This window comes from Canis lupus, chromosome 7, assembly GCF_011100685.1.
Source record: "Canis lupus familiaris isolate Mischka breed German Shepherd chromosome 7, alternate assembly UU_Cfam_GSD_1.0, whole genome shotgun sequence".
NCBI lineage: Eukaryota > Metazoa > Chordata > Mammalia > Carnivora > Canidae > Canis > Canis lupus.
This window is the reverse complement of record NC_049228.1, coordinates 64,002,235-64,018,833: the sequence shown is the minus strand read 5'-3', so window position 1 is coordinate 64,018,833 and position 16,599 is coordinate 64,002,235. Positions and strand designations below refer to the sequence as shown.

The following is a 16,599-nucleotide window of genomic DNA, read 5'->3' as shown; positions in this document are numbered from 1 at the left end:
TATTCAGAAACCCCGCTTTTACCAAGAGATACCCTCCCATAGAACACAGTTTACTGTTCTCCCTAACTTGTTCAGTTGAGCTATTTTAAAATTAGGAAAGATCAGAAATTGCAGTTTGTTTTATAGATACAATATGATTTATACTGTCTTGCTTATTATTATTATTTTTTAAGATTTTATTTATTTATTCATGAGAGACAGAGAGAGAGAGAGAGAGAGAGAGAGAGAAGCAGAGACAAGCAGAGACACAGGCCAAGGGAGAAGTAGGCTCCATGCAGGGAGCCCAATGTAGAACTCGATCCCAGGTCTCCAGGATACGCCCTGGGCTGAAGGCGGCACTAAACCTCTGAGCCACCTGGGCTGCCCCTGTCTTGCTTATTAAAAGTGCTTGAATAACCCCTATCCAATGGCATTAATTTCACACATATGGTCTGAATAAAAATTAACACTTTTTAAAATAAGATTTATGTTTTTGAGAGAGAGTGCGAGTGCACAGAGGGATAGGGAGAGGGAAAAGCAGACTCCCTCCTGAGCAGGGAGCCTGATACAGGTCCTGAGATCATGAGCTGAAGGGAGACACTTTGACCTAGTAGGCCACCCAGGCACCCCAAAAAATAAACACTCTTTTTTTAAAAAAAGTTTTGTGACCTCAATTTTTTCCCTAAATCCAGCAGGGGGCAGCAAATTAAAAATATTATTGGTCTTTGAAAATTAAAATGAGGTACATAAATATATGAGTATAGTTCTTAACTTTTATAGTTTCAATATATTCTAAATATTTTGACACTATTGAGATTTCATTAGCATAATCTTGTATGTAAAATTTGATATTTGCCTAGATAGGCAGATGAACTCAGGTAGGAAAGTAGGAAGTCAGAAAAATAACAGTTTTTCCAGTAAGCATTTATTGAATATCTCCTATATGCTGACATTCTGTTAGGAGTTTGAAAATTAAAAATAAAGATAAATGTGTACCAATACAATATAATGACATCGTTTTTAAGAGGTCTGGACCAAGTACTTAGGATTTTTTAGCAACAAACTATCTGGGCATGTGGTTGAGGTTATAAAGAAGGGTTCCATTGTGAAGACTTCGGAGCATGGTGTTTGCCAGTTAATCAAATGGGGAGAGTTCTTCTGGTAGAAGGAATTGCATGGGCAAATTATGTGGGTGTGAAGCAATCTTCAGAGTTTAGGATATAGTTGAAGATGCCAGGTATATAGATTAGGTAGGGATAAGTAGAAAGAATCTGCAAGTTGGGAAAGAAGTTTGGGCATTATTTTGTAGGCTCTAGGCATTTTGCATAAGGAGTGATGTAATCAGATTTGTATGGCAGTGTGTGCGATGGGCCCTGAAGAGTTTGAGGGAAGGGCCACCAGAGGGAGAGCAGTCTGTAACTCAGCAGGGAGATGGTGGAGGCCTTTTTATGAAAGTAACAGGAAGATGGATGATGAAGAATGACCAGCTAAATACTGAAGAATATAAACTAGGATTTGATGATTGATATAGATTAGTTGGCTTATCATACCTTATTTTTAGTGAAATATTTTATATGGATTTTTTGAATATATGAAAATAATTATGTTAATAAAACAAAAGATAAATGACAGATTTTAAAATACCTCGAACATCATACTAACTGCTGTTGTTTAAGAGAAAAGATTAACTTTTTTTTATAGTACAGATTTTTTTCCACTGCCTAAGTGGAGTGTCCCTATGAACCCTTTCAAATGCCAAAATGACACAAAGGAAAGAGTACCCCCCACTTTCTGAATGTTCAAGTTATACCACTTCACTTTTGTGAAAGACCTAAGTTTGGTATAGTAATGGCTGTTTTTGTGAAAGTGAAAATCCTCTTCAGGCTTTTTTTGGTTAGTGAAAACAGCTGGTAATATAGGTCATTTGTAAAAGTGCACTGGCATAATGCAAACTTTTGGTAAGTGGGGGAATACCTGTATCTATATTTATATCTACCTATCCCATTGTCTTTATACACTTGGGTTGCTTTCATAATTTGGCAATTGTAAATAACGCTGCTATGAACATAGGAGTACATGTATCCCTCTAAATTAGTGTTTTTGAATTTTTTGGGTAAATACCCAGTAGTGTGATTACTGGATCATAGGGTAGTTCTATTTTTAACTTTATGAGGAAATTCCATACTATTTTATTTTATTTTTTTAAAGATTTTATTTATTTATTCATGAGAGACACAGAGGGAGAGAAAGGCAGAGACACAGGCAGAGGGAGAAGCAGGCTCCATGCAGGGAGCCCGATGTAGGACTTGATCCCGGGTCTCCAGGATCAGGCCCTGGGCTGAAGGCAGCGCTAAATCGCTGAGCCACCCGGACTACCGTCCATACTGTTTTCCACAGTGGCTGCATCCATTTGCATTTCTACCAAGAGGGCAGGAGTGTTCCTTTTTCTGTATATCCTCACCAACACTTGTTTCTTGTATTCTTGATTTTAGCCATTCTGACCTGTAAGGTGATAATCTTTTTTTTTTTAAAGATTTTATTTATTGTAAGGTTGAGAATCCTTTTTTAAAAAATATTTTATTTATTTATTCATGAGAGAGAGAGAGAGAGAGAGAGAGAGAGAGGGGCAGAGACACAGGCCGAGGGAGAAGCAGGCTCCATGCAGGAAGCCCGATGCGGGACTCGATCCTGGGTCTCCAGGATCACGCTCTGCGCTGAAGGCGGTGCTAAGCCGCTGAGCCACCCGGGCTGCCCAAGTGATAATCTTTTTGTAGTTTTGATTTGCATTTTCCTAATGCTGAGTGCTGTTGAATGTCTTTTCATGTGTCTGGTGTTGGCCATCTGGATGTCTTCTTTGGAGAAGTACTTGTTCATGTCTTCTGCCCGTTTTTAAATTGGATTTATTTAGGGATATTGAGTTTTATAAATTCTTTATATATTTTGGATATTAACCCTTTGTCAGATATGTCATTTGCAAATATCTTCTACCGTACATAGGTTGCCTTTTAGTTTTGTTGACTGTTTCTTTTTTTTTTTTTTTTTTTTATTTACTTATGATAGTCACAGAGAGAGAGAGAGAGGCAGAGACACAGGCAGAGGGAGAAGCAGGCTCCATGCACCAGGAGCCCGATATGGGATTCGATCCCGGGTCTCCAGGATCGCGCCCTGGGCCAAAGGCAGGCGCCAAACCACTGCGCCACCCAGGGATCCCTTGTTGACTGTTTCTTTTGCTATGTAGAAGCTTTTTATTTTGATGTAGTCCCAGTCATTTACTTTTGCTTTTGTTTCCCTTGCCAGGAGAATTTTTAAAATTTTAATTCCAGTGTAGTTAACATACAATATTATATTAGTTTCAGACATATAATACAGTGATTCAACACTTCCATGTATTACTCAGTGTTCATCAAGTTATGTGTACTCTTAATCCCCTTCACCTGTTTTACCCATCCGTCCATCCATCTCCTCTCTAGTAGCCATCTGTTTGTTCTCTATAGTTAAGAGACTGTTTTTTGATTCCTCTTTTATTTCCCTTTATTCATTTATTTTGTTTCTTAAATTCTACGTATAAGTGAAATCACACTAACTGGCTTCTTTTTTTTTTTTTTTTTGAAGATTGTATTTATTTATTAGAGACACAGAAAGAGATAGAGAGAGAAAGGGGCAGAGACACAGGCAGAGGGAGAAGCAGGCTCCATGCGGGGAGCCTGATGTGGGACTCAATCCCAGGTCTCCAGGATCATGCCCTGGGCTGAAGGTGGCACTAAATCGCTAAGCCACAGGGGCTGCTCTGGCTTCTTTTGATTAGCACTATACAACCTAGGTCCATCCATGTTGTTGCAAATGGCAAGATTTCATTCTTTTTTATGGTGAAATAATTTTCCGTTGTATATGTAAACCACATTTTCCTTATCCATTCACCTATTGATAGACGCTTCTGTTGCTTCCATAGTTTGGCTCTTGTAAATGATGCCACAGTAAACATAAGGGTACATATATCCTTTAATTTGAAAGGATAGTAGTGTCTTCATATCCTTTGGGTAAGTACACAGTAGTGCGATTCCTGGATTGTAGGGTAGTTTTACTTTTAATTTTTTGAGGGACCTCCATACTGTTTTGCACAGTGGCTGCATCAGTTTTCATTCTTCTTTAACAGAAGAATTTATAAGGGCTGTGATGAGGATGTTGAGGGAAGGCCAATCAGTGACCTATGTAAGCACAGTAAGTTATTTCTTTTTTTTTTCTTTTTTTTTACAGTAAGTTATTTCTTGAGTTGCAAATGTGTTTCTCTGTGGTTAGGCCAACTGTATTTGCTAACTGTTGCTTATCGGAAGTTAGGGTCCTCTACTCCCACAGAGACTGGGAGAAGGGATGCTGTCTTCCTTGATGATTACAATTCAAAAGGATGGTTCCCAGGTCCTTGAGGAAGACATTCCTAGGTTATAAAACTGATAAAAGTCTTATAAAAAGATGTCCATGTGCTCCAAAGGAGCAAAGGAAAAATTTATGATAGTAAGTTTTCTAAAGAAAATACACAAAGTGAGAGCCTAGAGTCAGGAAGTTCTACCAATCTGAAGTTTAGCAAAGCTGAGATTAGGCTGTCTTGGTCAGGCTTCTGAATCAGTTTTTGAAATAATGTGACGTTTTCAAATCCTTTTGATTTCTCATCTGTAAAATGATGATGATAGAATAATATTGTGAGGATTAAATGTTATAATCCATGTAATAATGTACATTAACACCATTTAATAGCAACTCCTGTTTTTGTTATTAAAAGAATCATCTCATCCAATTTTTTCATTTTGAAAATGAGATGATGGAAACTCAGATTGAATGATTTTGTCTAGGTTCATACAACATAGTAGTATATTTTAGTAAGTAGCTTTATCCTTAAATCAACAAATATAAATATTAGAAAATTAGAGATACAAAAATTAGAGCCACAAGTAAAGGTAGAGTCACAAATAACTTAGCTTTGTTTTGTTCTGGATTGGATAATAGTCATTTAAGTATAGTTACGAAATATCTCTTCTAAAATCAATTTTTAATCCAAGTTGGTCTTCCATTCAATTTGGAACAAATTTGGTCCTAGACATTTTCTATTTAGCTACTTACTGTAATTTAATTTCATAAATAAGAGTGTAGAATCTCTATAATGAGTCATTTTTAAATTTTGTGCCATAGTCCTTAGGATTCAGCAGACTTCCTCCAGGACCCATTGTGGGTAGGGTATGAGATAGATAGGCACAGGAAGGACTCTCCGCTTTTGTCTGTTTTAGTTTGTTCCTCATTCTGTAAGAGATTTCATTACAGCAATGGCAAAAGTCTGAAAACCACCAAATCCTAGAGTGAACAGTTAAAAGCTGAGAACAAAGAAAAAAACACAGTTTCTTCCTATAAGAGAAAACACAAATGCAGCAGTAATAACAACAACAAATAAAACACCGCCCCCCCCCCCCCCCGCCCAACTCATTGGTGATAGAATTTGGGGCTCCAAGGGAAAGAGTAATTTTCATTTTCTTCAGGAAACCTTTAACATCCACTACAACTTCTTTACACTGGATTTCAGTAAGTCTTGTTAAATGCTCGAGAAGAAGGAAGCGTTTCAGTAATTGATGTTGGGCAGAAATGCTGTTGTACATTTTTCTGCAGGAAGCCATGGACCAGTGGAGAGGAGATTTGGAGTTTAGGTTTAATTTCTTCTTTATTATTTGGAAAAGTTATTTATTACTTGTGAAAATTCTTCCATGGTGTTTTCACGGCTCCCCCCACCTCCCCAACAACAAATCTGAATGTGAATGTGTATTCACCAAGGGATAATTTGCCTGCCTCAAAGTGTGGCTTGAGGATTAAGTGAGCTAACAAAGTGTTTTCTACTTGTCTTCTGTATAGTAAGTGTTTGCACTAGATAAACACTAGATACTAGTATTACTATTTTTGGTGATGGTGATGGGCAGAAGTCAATAGAATGAGATTAGGAAATGGAGAAAACGACATACAAAAACATAAATTTGAAACAATAAATTTTAAAGGATAATGATCACAAACACTGAGATGAGGGACCTAGTTTTCTCATTGACTATTATATCCTTAGGGCTGGTGTGGAGATGAGGCCCTTGAAGTTATATTGAATGAATTAAGATTCTCTTGAAAAGAAACTGCTTCTATAAAGTAACATGAGATGCTTTAAGTCTCTATTTTATAGATGAGGAAGCAGACTCAGAGTTCAACGGCTTACTTTCCGGTCACAGCTGCTTGATAGGAGAGTAGAATGCAGTGGGCAAGTTGAACTTTGGAGTAAGTCTGCATCCACATCTGGCTCTGGGCTTCTAAACACTTAAACAAGTTAATTGATCTCTCTAGGTCTAGTTTTTTCTCACTTGTAAAATGGGGAAATAATACTTACTTCATTAGGTAATTATGAGCATTAATTGTGTTGACACATATGATGAACTTTAGGCTTTGTATATACTCAGTATGTTTTACTTTTCCTTCTATACCTCTAAATCTTATTGAGAAGAAAGGTTAGAAGTGAAAATTGTTTAAAAGAAATTCAACCAACATTCTCAGATTTTTAAAACCTTTTTAAGTTGACTTTTCCTCTCTCTAAGAATCTTAGGTAACTAGATCCCATGGGGGATTGTTTAGCCTAAGGAGTTATGGGTGAGATGGGCAGAATTTGAGGCTACATAATTATTTGAGAACAATATTGTTTTTTTCTGTATGCTTGTTTTGAAAGTTTCCTTTGGTGGGTACTGATGAGTAGCATGATGAGAGATAGTGGTTTCAAGGGGAACTTTCAGAGGAAGGAGGTAAGGTGTTGTTATGAAGTAGTATGGTGGTTGCTTTAAACACACATAACGGACACTTAGCTAAAATTAGTGTCATTCCCCAAAGAGTTGAAAGGCACCTGGGGCCTTTATTTTATTGCTGTTGTCATCATTTAACATAACTCCATGTACGTGAACCACGACATGTTCTTTTTCTCAATGAACCTTAGGGATGGATTTATCTGAACTAGACATTATTTGGAACCAAAATGAATCAATTTGGGCAACAGAATATTTTGTTAAAAACAAAATGTGAATAAAACGTTGTTAATCATCTTTTAAGTCTTTTCAGTTTGTTCTCTGAGGGAGTTCCTCCAATGCTTTGCATTCTTCTTTGTGGAAATAATTATACCAATTGATAAATGTGCCATATAACTGGTTTGAAATTGTTCAAAGAGTTAAAGAAAATAATCAATATTGCAACTATATATGCTGACAGAAACTAAATCACATTTATACCCATGTACTTCATCCAGTTCAAGTTCAGAAGTTTTCTTTCCCTTCTTTGGTTACAGCTTATTTTAAGTAAGCAATGTTAAATTTGGAGCCAGGTGGAATTTTTAATGTTGTTGATGTGAACAATCTATATAAAATACTCATCCAACAAATGTTAGTAAATCTGTTTTTATAAATTCTTTTTTTAAAAAGACATGGCTAAATTGCATATAATTTCTTAGATTGTAAATATGTCTTTATTTTCTTGAATTTGAGAAGGAATTTTTTTTTAAATAACAAATTTTTCCCCTGAATTTTGTTTAGACAGAATATTGGTGAAAGCATTCTTTATCTATGGGTGGAGAAAATAAGAGATGTTCTAATACAAAAATCTCAGATGACAGAACCAGGTAGGATTGAAAAATATTACTAATGTTCTTTTAACTTGATAGTAACTAAATTTCCATGTAGATATTCTAAATAAAATTTTTAATGAAAATATATTCTGTTTTATGGTTTATATGTGATATTTTACAAGTTTCTCTGGAAAGTTCACTTATTCATGTAATTATGGTTATTTCTTTCTATATGGTTTTAGCCTCTGGTTTTTGCGTCATACCCTTACAGAAGTAGATTTTATGATTAAAGAACTTGGGTCTAAAGTTCTACTTTCTTTGGCTATTAAGGTAACATGAACCGTGTAACATTCTTCATGAATTATTGGAGTGCATAAATTAGACATTAGCTTCAAATGAGTGAAGTGTTTATAGAAAAAGAACTTTGGAACATACACTGAATTGATATGTAGGATATAAAAATTTACTTTGAAAATGTAGTTTTAAATTGAGATGTAATTGACATACCATAATTATTCATCCTTTAAAAATGTTTAATTCAGTTATTTTTAGTATATTCCAAAGCTGTACACCACTACTACTATCTAATTTCAAGATATTTGAAAATCAATATTTTGCCCTATTATTCTTTTATTGAATCATTATATGACAATGTGGAAATTTCTAATATTTCATTGTTACCTCTAATGGAATTATTTTCAGTCTGGGAAAGAGATTTTTTAAAAACAAACTATTTAGGACTCCCTTAGCAAAATCAGTATACATTTAAAGTTGATAGTAGGATATACTTTTTCGGAGCACTTTACTATTTTACTATAGAAGCAGTTTTTTTACTGCTTCCATTAATATCTGAGAGATAAATGGTATGAAGGTGTTCTGTCCATGTGTCAATCTTTTTTGAAGTATTTTCCTTAACTTTCATGATCCATGTTCTGATTTGGTAGCATTTCAGAACATCAGTTGGAAAAGTGGTCTCAAAACAATTGATTTTTGCCAATCTACCATTCTGGAGTGTAGGATAATTGCAAAAATGTCATGTATACCAGTAGAAATTTAGGACTCCAAAAAATTTGGGATCACTCAACTCTCAGGAAATTTTTTAAATTATAGATCTTAAAAATGACATTTTTCCCTTTTCCATCTATTATCCACAATATACTTTATCCACTCTTCAAATCTTAAAGAGTTATTGATTTTTGTTGTACAATTTATAATTTTTACTTTTTAGAAATTTCACTTGGAATTTTTCTTATTAGATCTGTTTTTGTAGACTTCATACTAAAATGGAAGGATTTGTGGTTCTGAAAAACTAATACAGCTACAAGCTAGTGATGAAGATATCTCATGAGAATTTTCCATTCCAGGACACCCACTGGATACCTAATTTATTTTCATTTTACTGTTAATCTTCAGTACAAATTTATTACTTCATTGTTATTTTTCTACTATAGAAATATTAAATTTTAAAGTGATTAAATACAACTATTTACAATTTTTAAAAAATTCTAAACTGATTTTAGACTTACAGAAAAGTTGCAAAAATAGTACAAAGAACTCTTTTATAGCCCTCCTTTGCTTCCCTTAGTAACACCTTACATAACCACAGTATAATTACCAAGAATAGGAAACTAACATTGGTATAATATTAACCAAACTAAAGAGCTTATTTGACTTTCACTTATTTTTCCACTAATGTCCTTTCTGCTTTTATAGGATGCTGTCCAGGATTCTACATTGCATTTTGCTGTTATTTCTCCTTACTCTCTTCTAGTCTATAAATAGTTTCTCAGTCTTTCCTTGACTTTTATGACTTCTTATGACCTGACACTTGGGAAGAGTACTGATTATTTTGTGGAATATCCCTCAGTTTGGGTCTATCCATTGTTTTCTCGCAACTGCAGTGGGATTAGGCATTTTGGCAAGAATACCACAAAAATGGTATTGTGTCCTTACAGTGCATATATTAAGGAACTTGTGGTATCAATATGCTTTATTATTAGTGATGTTTACCTTGATTCTTTGGTTAAGGTGGTATCTCCCACACGTCTCCAGTGTAAAGTTACAGTACTAATCAGGGCTCTCCAGAGAATCGAAAGGGTGTGTGTGTGTGTGTGTGTGTGTGTGTGTGTATTTATAAAGACAGAGAAGGAGAGATACATACAAAAAAAGGGAGGGAGAGGTTAGGAAGAGAAGGAGAGAGAGATTGATTTATTTTAAGGAATTGGCTCATGAGTTTGTAGAGGCTGGCTGGCAAATCCAAAATCAGCAAGATAGTTTGGCAGGCTGGAGAGCAGGGAAGAATTAATGCTGCAGCTCCTGTCTGAAGGCTGGCTCCCTGCTGGCTCCCTACTGGCTCCCTACTGGCTCCCTACTCCCTGCAGAGTAGTATAACTGCTCTGGAGCAGTTGGTCCTTCTATTGAGACCTTAACTGGATGAGGCTCTCTCACATTGTGGAGGGCAGTCTGCTCTACTCAAAGTTAACTGATTTGAATGTGAATTTTACCCAAGAAATACCTTTCCAGAAACATTTAGAATAGTGTTTGACCAAATAAATATCTGGGTACTATGGGCTAGCTAAGTTGACATATAAAATTAACCATGATAGTTATTATCTTTCCTTTTGTGGTTGATAAGGACATGGAGGGAGATAAATTGAGGCTATACTATAATATCCTAGTCCTTAAAGCGTCACACACTAATTTTAGTGTCCATTAGTATGTCTTGTCAGCAATGTTTATTACTGTGGTGTTTGCCTAATGATTCACATTTTCTTCTTCTTCATTGAATTGGAATTCTTTTGTGAGGAAGAGTTGTCTCTTCTTTATTTTTTGCTTATTTATTTATATCAGTATGAACTCATGTATATTATTTTATTCCATGGAGTAAAATTCCATACTATCATTATTTTGTTGCTCAAAATTATTCTAGGTTTTGCCTTTAGGAGCTCTTTCAGGTAACTCCTGTGTTTTGTTTTTTTTTTTTTATAAGCTCACCTCTCCTTTTTTTTTTTTTTTTTTTGAAACATTTCTTTACTCTCTGGAATCATAAGGAGTTCCAGGCTCATCTTTTCTTTTCCTTGCTCCAACCTTGGAATCAACTACTTCTCATAAAAGTCCTGGTTCCTTCTATTGAAGAATGGTGTTTAGAGACCAAGACCAACAAGTTTTTAAGTGGAATTCCTTATTCTCCTCAGAGTTCACTGATAATATCTCATATACAAATAGGCCCCAATGTAAAGAAGAAAACTGAAGAGGAAGATGTAGACTGTGAAGATGATCTTATTTTAGCGTGTCAACCAGAAATTCCTGCGAAAGCATTGGATTTTGGTATCACTGAAAATCGAACAGGTATAATGTTACTAATTAATCTCTTTTGAAGATAGTGAGATAGCAGTATTATGTATTAATTTTGAAATGATATAGAAATGTAGTAAACTCTCACATGTTAAGAAATAGTTATTAGTTTGCAGAGAATTGAGTTATTTTTTTCATGCCTGCTGGCCATTTTGGTGTTTGGCCATGTTTGGTCTGTCAGAACAGTGAGGAAAAAATAGCAATTTCTTCACGCCTCACCTTTTTTTTCTTTTTGGATGACTTTTTAGAGTTTTGAATTAATGATGGGAGAAACTGAAACTAAGAATATATGTGTTAATGTTTTCAATTCACATCCTGTTTTTATATTTTATATTTGTATTTTGAAATCCTCAGCTGTCTCTTGATATCTCAGAGTTAAATTTTTGTCCGTGCTCACAAATATAAATATAAATATAATGATTGAAAATACAACCACTGAATTAAACCTAGTAAAATGCCTTTAAGATTTTAGTTTTTGCTGGGGCACCTGTGTGGCTCAGTTGGTTAACCATCTGCCTTTATTTATTTATTTATATTTTATTTATTTATTCATGAGAGACACAGAGAGAGGCAGAGACATAGGCAGAGGGAGAAGTAGGCTCCCGGACCCCAGGATCATGCTCTGGGCCAAAGACAGATGCTCAACCACTGAGCCACCCAGGTGTCCCAAGCACCTGCCTTTAGATTAAGTTAAATTAAATTAACTATATTTAAAAAAAGATTTCAATTTTTGCTTAAGCAAATGTGTTCTATAATCTAGTAGTTCTCAGCTTGTGAATAGATTGATGTGATAAATCAGCTCTATGTTGCGATCAGAAAGTATCTTCCATTTTAGTATCTTAAAATTTTGAATAGTAGTGTCCATTTTCTCAAGTCTTTTACAAAACCATGATATACCAGAAAGAACATTCATTCTTTTTGAAGGTAAAGAGTTTCCTATGTATTATATAATAGCTTTTTATTTTAATTAATTCATTTTTTATTTTTTTAAAGATGTTACTTATTTATTTGAGAGAGAGAGTACATGAACAGGGGTAGGGGTAGGGGAAGAAACAGACTCCCCATGGAGCAGGGAGCTCAATGCAGGGCTCGATCCCAGTACCCTGAGATGGTGACCTGAGCTGAAGGCAGATAATTAACAGACTGAGCCACCCAAGCACCCTATCTGTCTGTCTGTCTGTCTATCTATCTATCATTTATTTTTTAAGAATTTTAATTTAATTAATTTATTTAAGAGAGAGCATGCGCATGTGAGCAGGGGGAAGGGCAGAGGAGAGGGATGCGGGAGTTTATCTCAGAACCGTGAGGTCATGACCTGAGCCCATCAGACACTTAACTGGCTAAGCTACCCAGGCCCCCTGACACTGTAGTCTTTAAGCAGTACTATGAAGTTTTAAAGTTCTTGCATAATATTTCAGGACTAGTACAAGGGGATACATAGGAAGAGAAAGAGTGAGCAAGAAGACCCAGGACCCCCACCTCTGCTTCAGTCTCACATTTTATTCCTTTATATATTTGTGGATTTGGCATGTGATTTCTTTTGGGAAACAGGATCCACTATTAAAAGAAAAAGAGTGAATATCATAGTCACAATCAATAGTATCTGATTCCTATTGACCTCAGTACTGCCCTAGTACAGTGGTCAGTTCATTCAAGAAGAGGAAACTCTTAGGAGAAAGGCAAAAGTCCTGCATAATCCTGGTTTCTTGTCCTAATCCTGCCATAAACCAGTGAAGTAAGTTTTGACAATTTGTTTAAAGCTGTCCAGAAATATTTTTATATCTGTTAGTTGAAATAGTTCATTAATTGTAAGGCAAGCTGACTTGGTAAGATTCAACAGATCGGTGAATAGAAGTAGGAAACAATTTTAATTCTTTATTCTGAATAACTTTAGATCCTAAATGGAGCAGATGTAGCAGCCAGATGTTTGCTAAGTTTCTCAACAGAGAGAAGAGTAAATTAGTGTCTTAAACTTGTTTAAGAGGCAAAGTAACTCGAAATCATGATACTCCTTGGAATACCAATTTGGTATATCATTAGTATATTCAATCCTATGAAGTAGGAACAGTTTTATTTAGAAGAAGATACTACCTTTCAGCTATACAAAATAAAGTCTTAGGTTTCCCACCCTAGAAGTCCATCAACAGAATGGATAAATAAATTATGGTATATTAGCAGCTGACAATCTTTTTGGTCTCAGGATCTTTTATACTCTTCAAATTTAGTTATTGTACAGTTTATACTACTGTAACAGCTCAGGGTTTCAGTCCCAACCTACTACTGGGTGACCTTGGCAGGTGAAAATCCTTTCTAAATCAAGTAGTTTAATCTTATTTACAGTCTGTTTGGAAACTTTTTGCTTAAAATTATAATTTAATTTTAATAGACAACTACTAATGGCTGTTTGGGTTGATTTGTCATATAATTGATGTCTCTTTCCCACCCTCCACCCACACCATCGTCAATTTTTCAGTGTTCAAATGTATGAATTTTAAAGATAAAAGTAATATAATTCTTTAAATTTATAGAAATAGAAGAATTACCTCCGATTGATCATGGCATTCCTATTACAGACCGAAGAAGTACTTTTCAGGCGCACTTGGCTCCAGTAGTTTGCCCCAAACAGGTAGTTATTATGTCCAGCTCACTTTGATGTTGGTTTACCAAAGTAATTCAAGTAAATGGTTTTACAATAATATCCTTATGTTGTGTTTAATTTTCACGTGAGATGAAAATATTTGCTTATTTTCCTACCCCCAAATTACTATGAATTGTGGAAGATTTGTTTTGTTTCTATTTGTCAACTGCTTTCAAAATTGTGTCTAAATTCTAATTAGGGCTTAATACCGTAATGGATTTACACACAAGAAATATCATTGGGTAGAAAATTATGCTGCTTAATAGCTTGTTAAAAAGAATTATTTGTCCTATTGTGTGGGAATTCTGCAAAACCAAGTGGGTTCCATTGATGCCCAGGAAGGGGACAGTGGACAGACTGGCTGACCTTCCCGACCTGAATTCTTTTTTCTTTATGCCTCCTGACCTTAGGTGACCTGGCTCCTACCCAAGGATATCAAATGGGAGACTTTTCAGTCACAAACTGTAGTAACCTATAAAGTTAAATTAACAAAAAAGTCTCGTTAATTTAGCATAGGTTTTAATCATTAGTCTCTTCCCTTTAGTCTCTGCAGCTCCTCTACTCTAAGCTCTCTTGAAGCCCTGACCTACAGAGATACAGACAGTTCTTTGTACCAGGCTGACCTTTTACTCTCTTCTGGTCTCTAGAAGAGGAAATTATTCTCTGCATCGACTTGTGGTCAACATAACAGCTTTTGGTGTAGGCTTCTGGCTCTTTCAGCAACCCTATTTTGTCCTGGGGTGTTGCCCATAATTTTGTTGCCAAGGTCCTCATTAGACATTCTGTTCTGAATCTGATCATCCTGGATCCTCTTTCTTTTTCTGATTATAGTCACTTGGACTTAGAGGATCATAACTTGTGAGAGCTAAAATTAATCTTACAGGTCATTGTGTACTTTACTGAGTAGGAATCTGAGAATCTGAAAGATTAAAAAATGATAAACACAAGATTGCATAGTTTCTGATTCAAATTGCTCTCCATGGCTATAGCTCAGTCTTCCCTACATCCAGGATTTCTTCCTTACCCTCTGCCAGTTACCTTTCTGAAAGTCTGGCCGTGTGTCACCGTCCCCCAGCCCCCAGTCTTTGCTTATTTCCAATGTCTACCAAAAAAACCCTAAACTCATTATATGAGGCCTTTTGGACCCTTGCTTTATCATTCCTGATACATTGTCTTTTGTCTTCTCATTCATACTCTAAATAGTTGGTATATAAAACTCTTGGTCACTTCCAGAACCTTTCTCTTTTATGTCCCTGGTAGGGTTACCAGATAAAATACAAGATACCTAATTAAATTGGAATTTCAAATAAACATTATTGTATGGGACATACTAATAATAAAAAAAATATTGTGATTTATTTTTTTGAAATTTACCTAACTGAGCATCCTTTATGTTTTATTTGCTAAATCTGATAGATTTGCACATGAAGTTTCCTCTGAATGGAATGGCTTCTGCCACCCTTTTCTCCCCTTTTGATGCAAAAGAGATCACTACTGGTCTTTCAGGAGCTGGTTATGTTACCACTCCTATAAACCTTATAGGACTCCCAGAGAGTTTTGGTCTTACATTTGGAACATACCATTATTTTGTATCTGTCACAAAGGATACATAAATGTAGTAAATTTTCAGAGCTCGTTTTAAAAAATGGTCATATTTACATTTAAAATTCTTAACGTGGAGAAAAAAATTTCGTATATAAGTACCTTATTTTTTTAAAAACGATTTTATTTATTTATTCATGAGAGACACACAGAGAGAGGCAGAGAAGAGACATAGGCAGAGGGAGAAGCAGGCTCCATGCAGGGAGCCCAATGTGGGACTCTATCCTAGGACTCCAGGATCACGCCCTGAGCCGAAGGCAGAGGCCCAACCCCTGAGCCCCCCAGGCATCCCATATAAGTACCTTAGACATGGTTAGTGCTCAAATACTTGTTCATATTTGGTGCTCAAAAACACTAGGTCTGGAGGCCAGCCTGACCACTCTCCATCAGCACTTCAGCTCTAGCTAGCTATAAGCCCCAGTAAAGCCTTGCCTGTGGCTTTGAAAGAGAAAAAAAAATATTTTTTTTACTCATTACTTACTTATTTTTTTTACTTTTATTACTTATTTACTCTTATTTGGTATAATATTTTTATACCAAATATTTTTATACTAATATTTTTATACTAAATAAGAGTACCAGTTTCTGCCCCTAAAATGAGGAGAAAACTTTGGAAATGGCTTTTTCAGAGTGTAGTAGATTCTTTAAATTACTATTTCAGAATAACAGTATTTATATCAATATGTTTTAAGATATTTTTCTAGCGTTTATTTATAGAACAAAGTATACATTAGTTTATTTATATTACTGCTGTTTTTAAGGTGAAAATGGTTCTTGCCAAATTGTATGAGAATAAGAAAATAGCTAGTGCCACCCACAACATCTATGCATACCGGTGAGTGATCACAATTTTAGGAATGTTCCATTTGTAAAAAATGGGGGAAAATGATGCATGATTTTTAGAGACCAACTATAATGTGGGTTCTTTTTTCCTTTATAAAACTAATGATCATATGTAGAATATTTGGAAGTGCAGAAAATAATAAAAGAGAATTGCTGGGGAAATCAGCCATTTTCTGCCATTAAATGTAACTGATAATAATTTGATATATTTTCATAATAAAGTGATACATTTTTTTTCTGTCTTCTATGCAGCGTTTATTTTTTCAATGCGCTACCCTAGTATCCCATTTCTTCCATGTTGTTAAAATTGCTTTATAAATAGTAGTGTAATGGTTGTGTAATGTTTCCTTGAGGCTCTCTACCATTTATTTAACCATTTACTTTTTGGTCAGTTTTTCATATTTTTCACTGTAGTGTAAAAATCATTCTATGAACACCTTTTGTATTCAGTTTAGATTACTAACTCAGAATAGGTTCTGGTTACTTCACATTCTTTTTTGAAATGAAATGAGGGTGTAATTTAAAAAGAAGAAAGAATAGATTCCTAGAAATAGAATTACCAAGA

General features: G+C 35.1%; 1 protein-coding gene across 2 annotated transcripts in view; it reads left to right on the top strand.

Moving 5' to 3' along the window:
- IMPACT (impact RWD domain protein) overlaps nt 1-16,599 on the top strand; it is a 29,445-nt gene that overhangs the window by 5,739 nt on the left and 7,107 nt on the right. Inside the window, exons 5-8 of one of the 2 annotated variants that reach the window (XM_038543634.1) lie at nt 7,566-7,651; nt 10,823-10,945; nt 13,525-13,577; nt 15,953-16,026. In XM_038543634.1, the coding sequence (XP_038399562.1) occupies nt 7,566-7,651; nt 10,823-10,945; nt 13,525-13,577; nt 15,953-16,026 (336 nt within the window). Of the gene's footprint in view, nt 1-7,565; nt 7,652-10,822; nt 10,946-13,479; nt 13,578-15,952; nt 16,027-16,599 lie in introns of both variants that reach the window. The other variant, XM_038543633.1, reaches the window with a different exon arrangement.